We start from the raw sequence: 5,710 nt of genomic DNA, 5'->3' as shown, positions 1-5,710 counted from the left end.
CAAAGCTTCCCCGGCCCTCACAGGCCGTATGGAGGGACCAGCCCAAGGTCCTGCCTGCAGCCTGCCGGGTGGGGAGGTGCTGGTTTGTTCCTCCAGCACCCACAGGAGGGTATGAAGGGGTGGTAGGTGTTGTCCCACAGGGACACCTGCCTTCTGTAGGCTCAGAGGGAAACCTGCATTCTTGGCTTTGTTACTTTATAGGCTTTAGGTTGGGAGTAGAAACTGAATTTGTGCCTTCAGAGGTCCCTGGGCCAGGAACTGCCCATTTCCCCTGCCTGCAGGGACTCTTGCCATCACCTGGAGACCTTAAGACCTGAACTAGCAGGTGTTTGTCTTGTCTTTGCAGCTCCCTGGCCATTGGAACCACAACTGGATACAAGCTTTTCTCCTTGAGTTCCGTGGAGCATCTGGACCAGGTCCACGAAAGCAGTAAGTGTCCTGTTGCACTGCAGTGGGACGTTGGCCCAGAGCCTTTTCCTGTGCTCAGTGCTCCAGTCTGCCTCGAGGGGCCCATTCTGCTGCCTGCTGTGCTGGAGATGGCCTCTGCTTCTGCTGGGCCCATCACAGGGGAGCAGCTCTGCTTGCTGCCCCGTGCACAGCAGCCTGTAGAGCTCTGGAAAAGCTTCTGAGCAGTGAGTGGTACTTCAGCCAAGCTGAGGGACTCCCACAGGTTTAGAGTCCAGCCTCTTTCTCACTGCTGTCAGTCTGCCCTGCAGGCCAGCATACAGAGGTGGTCCCCCACTAACACATTTCAGATGTGGACAGGAGACCACAGACTCCCAGCACACACACAGGCTTCTTTCTAGCCCAGTGTGCTGCTCCCAGGCAAGGTGTTTTCAGCAAGTTTCCCAGGGAAGAAGGACATTCACAGCAGGGTTTCAGCTGGTAGCTGTGCTCAGAGCAGCAGGTAGGGCACTGAACAGCCCACAACAAGTCAGGCCTCATGGAGCATGTTCTCTAGTCTGGTTCAGGCTGTGGCCAGAGGTGTTTCAGCTGGGATGTGCTTCCTCTCTCTCCACTGGCTGTAGAAGGAGCCTCAGCCACCAGGCAGAGCTGCATCATCTGGAGCAAAGTCCAGGCTCCTTTCCTCTTTGTGCCACAGGGTGACTGAGCTGCTAGACAGCAGCAAGCTCTAGACTCACATCAACAGTGATTTAGGAGTTTGGTTTGCCCTCAGAGTCAGGCCAAAGAGGAACAGACCCCTGCTAGTGACACAAGCTGTCCCACCTCACAGCTGTGGAGCAGCCCCTGCACCTCCAGCACAGCCCAGCCCAGGCACTGAGCACCACTCAGGGCTGCCTGTGCAAGAAGCCAAAGTCCCTGATGATTCAGGCACAGGGCCACCAGGACCACTGCAATGGTGTCCTCTAAACACAACAGGAGTTGTCCCAAACATGATCCCTGCAAGACATACCACACCTCTGCCCACCACAGCCATGCTTGAGCTCTCTAGAGACCACAGCCCTGGTGACAGAGCTGAAATGTGTCAGCCCTCCCTGAGGAGCCTGGGAGAAACCACCCCACACAGAACAAACAGTGAGTTACACACAGCTCATGCCTTACCTCAGCAAACCCAGCCAGCTTGCTCACTCCCTCCAGAAAAGCCCCTGAGCAAGTTGGGCAAGCTCCTTTTAATTCCCCCTTCCTAAGGATTAGCTGCAGGTGGAGGGCCCTGCCCAGGAGAGGCTCCAGGGCTGCCAGAGGGGGTGGCTTAACTTCTGCCTTCAGGGGAAGGCTCATTAGCCCCCTCCTGCTCTGACCTAAACCCTTTGTGCTGGGTTTGAGAAGTTTTTAGCACCTGTTGAACACCTTAACCACTGAGCATTCCAACCCAGTTCCCTCTGGGGCCGAGTCTCACTGGTTGCTGCAGTCAAGCCAACCATAAGCTGAGCTGAAGATGCTGTTTTGCTTCCCTCCTGTGCCCAGATGAAATCCCAGATGTTTACATCGTGGAGCGCCTCTTCTCCAGCAGCCTTGTGGTCGTGGTCAGCCACGCCAAGCCACAGCAAATGAATGTCTACCACTTCAAGAAGGGGACAGAGATCTGCAACTACAGCTATTCCAGTAAGATCCTGTCCATCCGGCTGAACCGTCAGGTGAGAGCCTGGGCCAGGGGCTTGCCCAGAGTCCTGCTGCTCTGCTGGCTTCAGGAAAATGGACCTAAGTCCTTCTTTTCCAGGCAGTTACACAAAGGCTTTTTTGTTGTTTGCCTTTTTGCTTATTCAGCACGTGGCTCTGCCAAAAAAACACCTTTTCATCTTCCTCCCTCCCTCCCTTGGATGCCACATCCTGACTTCGGGCCCATCTCTGCCATCTTGGTTGCAAATGAGACCTTCAGAGCTGGTAACAAAACCCAGGAGTAACTCGAACTCCGTGGGTGAGGCAAAAGGAAAAGCTGCTTCTCAAGTGCTGCTGGCAGCCTTGGTTTATTTTTAACAGTATAGAAAACATTCAGGCCACTTAGAAGAAGGCTTTGAGAGTGTTACTCTCTGAGCTGACACTGCCTTATGCAGCCCTGAGCCCTTTTGGAGGATTTTAAGTCTTCTTTTTGTCCATAATTATTTTCCAAGTGTGTGCCATAAGAAGCAGGGGAGATTTTACAATGAAGAAATAAGCAGTCTCTGTAATTGTATATAATCAGCCTCTCCTCAATTAGCAACAGCAGGGCCTGCAGCAAGGCTCTCCCATAAGGGAACTCAGGGTTGAGTTTCCAGTAAAGCTGTCTTTGCCCAGAAGTTCCTGTACTGCAATTAAATCTGTCCTAAATTGATTTCTTTCACTTAAACTTACAACGGAGCTGGCAAAAGAAGGGACTTCCTTTGAGTTGCAGATAGATGCATACCTATAAAAATAAACTGGGAGGTTCTGCTTAGGAGCTCTAGGTGCAGATCCTGGGCTGAGCTCATCCTCTAGCCACAGCACACACATGCCTGGAGAGATTTAGAGGTGCTGCAGGTACTTGGGTAGACAGAAGAGGGATCACTGTTGCCCTCTACGTTCAAGATGTACACTGGTGGCAGGCAGGTTCTGCAGGTGCTGTGAGGTTTGAACTCCTCCCCTGGGCTGAGTATGGAAGCTCTGCTTCCTGAAAAGTCCAGAGAGAGCCACGTCCCATACAGGGTGTTAACACCAGAAAATCACAGAATCATAGACTCAGTAAGGTTGGAAAAGACCTCTAAGATCATCAAGTCCAACCATCAACCCAACACTCCCATGACCACTAAACCATGTGCCCAGTGCCATGTCTAGACATTTTTTGAACCCCTGCAGGGCTGGGGACTCCAGCACCTCCCTGGGCAGCCTGGGCCAAGGCCTCACCACTCTGCCAGGCAAGAAATTCTTCCTGCTATCCAATAGATACCTCCCCTGGTGGCAAATATATCAGGAATAGGTCTCAAACAAATGGTGCCTGTCTTGATTTGATCCCTGTGAGCAGGTCCTTGTGCCAGCAAATGAGTCCTCGGCCCTTGTTGATCCATGGGGATTCTTTGTGCCAGGCTCCAGCATAACCCCTCAGTGTGTTTGGGCAGATTGTGGCTTGTCTGGAAGTGGGAAGGGGGCTGTGGGAGTGGTGAGGAGCTCTCCTGGAGCCTCCCAGGGTTTTCCTCCACTGTGGGAACCCTGCTGAGCTCTGTGGGGAGGTGTGATACGTTTTTCTGGCTGTGCCACACCCGGCACGTCAAACTCCTCAACATGCAGCTGTTTTCTAACCCCATTCATGTCAAATCAAAGTGAGCAATAACATTTTGCACAGGATGTGGTGCCTTGGACCCCGGGCAGCCTTCACAGCACCAGGCACCCCCTCTGAGACCCTGTCTGTGTCCTCCTCACCTCAGCAGGGCTTGCACTGCTGTCAGCGTGGCCTGCAGGGCTGGGGGGTGAGCTTGTCTGGGCCTCCTTGGGCTGTCAGCTGTCCTGGATTTCATCCCTTTGGGTGCCAGCATCTCTTCATAGAATCCCTTTGGTTGGAAAAGACCTTTAAAGAGCCCTGGGTGCTGCTTTGCCATCCTGGAGCCCTCCCTTCACCTGCCCAGCAACAGCAGCACGCCTGGCGGTGCTGGGAAAGCACGTGGGGGCCCGAGTCAGCTGTATAAATATCCCTCTGACTGCCTCTGCTAGCAAGCTGATGGCTGTTACTGGAGAAAAGACAAAGTCTTCCTGGAAATGCAAATGGCTCTGACACAGCCCCAGATGCTGTGGTTAGCAGGAATAGAAGTGGGAAAGAGTTTGATCCGAGAGCAATGGTGGAGCAAGGCAAAGATTTTGCTAATGTGGGTGTTTCAAGTTAGTGACTAAGCTCCATATTTAGATACTAAATAAGTGGCCTCATTTCTAAAGAGGTGGAGGCTTCCTGTACATGGATTCGGGTGCTCCAGCTTCAGGAGCCTGGCCTTACATTTTTATTGGGAGGTTTTCAGCACTTCTGGACACTTGGCACTAACGGAGGTGGAGCTGTGCGCTCACTGGAGCTCAACTCTTCAGCCTGGTCCCCCAAAAAAAGCCTCTGTGCAAAATGCCTTCATGGGAACACGTACAGACCTGGCCCAAGCTGAGTGGTCATGGAGGTGGTGGCCCAGTGCTAAGGGTACAGCATTTGGAGGCTTCTGTTTCCCTCCTGCCTTTGCTCCCCATCGCTCGGCAGCTCCTCTCGCACTCAGCAGCCGCCTCGTGGCTGGGGGGGTGGATGTTCCTGGTGAGTTTTAGCAGGAGAGGTGCAAGCACATGAGCTTGGGAATGCTCTTACCCATCTGCTGAGGTGGTGGAAATGTCATTGTCCCTGAAGAAATGTTCCCCAGCCCACTTTCTATGCAGTTCTGCAGGGCACATAAAGCAGGGTCTCGCCTGCTGGTGCAGAGTGGGAAAAGGAACAGTCCTCTGCTGAACAAATGCAGCAGTGGGAGGCCCATCACCTAAATGTTAGCTTTCAAATCAGGAATGAGTCAGGGCAGGGGACAGGTAGTCCCATCTGTAGGCAGGACTGGCATCCTCTCTGCTGCCAGGACTTTACAGTCAAAAAGTAATTTGCTTTGAAAAGAACTGCAAGGAAAAGTGGAGGTAGGAGTAGATGGTTATCAAGGCCCATGGTAGGGTGTAACCCTCTTGTGTCCTCCTGTCCTGGGGTCTGGAGATGTGGAAGATTGGCTCTTAGAGTAGCAGAGAAGAAGTCATGGTATTTTATCTGCCTTGTAAAGCAAGACCAGGTGTAGGCAGCTCTCAAAAGCAGAGTCATCCAAAATCAAAGGCTGTCCAGGGAGAGGGGATGGAGAAGCAGAAGAGTTTCTGTTACATTTCAGTGCATGAGAAATCCCTGTTGATTTTTCCTACCAGTGAAGATTTGGGGGTGTGAACTGTGGGAGCAGCAGACAGAGGCACCGTGCCCATGCTGGTGAGGTTCTGTGCATGTCCCTTGTGTCCTTGCAGAGGCTGGTTGTGTGCCTGGAGGAGTCAATTTACATCCATAACATTAAGGACATGAAGCTTTTGAAGACTATTCTGGATACCCCTCCCAATACAACAGGTAAGGAGTGTGTGAAAGGGAGAGAGCAGCTCAGGAGCACTCAGGCTCTAATCCAATTTCTTTTCTGGCCATGGACACGTGTTGTGCTGCTCAGGTAGTAAGCTCTTCCTGGCTTAGAGTCATAAAAACATAGACTTGTTTGGGTTGGAAGAGAGCTTTAAAATCATTGAGTCCAAGTGTTCCCCCAGCACT

At 52.3% G+C, this 5,710-nt stretch overlaps 1 protein-coding gene across 1 annotated transcript; it reads left to right on the top strand.

Annotated features, from left to right (window-relative positions):
• Window positions 1-346: 346 nt before the first annotated feature.
• On the top strand, window positions 347-5,518 carry LOC103770735 (WD repeat domain phosphoinositide-interacting protein 1-like; the record flags this gene model as incomplete). Its single annotated transcript, XM_008938007.1, has 3 exons — window positions 347-429; window positions 1,927-2,204; window positions 5,422-5,518. Coding segments are annotated over 3 exons (458 nt in total), but the record flags the coding sequence as incomplete, so codon positions are not given.
• Between the last annotated feature and the right edge of the window lie 192 nt (window positions 5,519-5,710).

Source organism: Merops nubicus, unplaced genomic scaffold, assembly GCF_000691845.1.
Source record: "Merops nubicus isolate BGI_N331 unplaced genomic scaffold, ASM69184v1 scaffold31893, whole genome shotgun sequence".
Lineage (NCBI taxonomy): Eukaryota > Metazoa > Chordata > Aves > Coraciiformes > Meropidae > Merops > Merops nubicus.
Note: the sequence above shows the minus strand (reverse complement) of the source record. Positions and strands in the feature narration are given on the sequence as shown.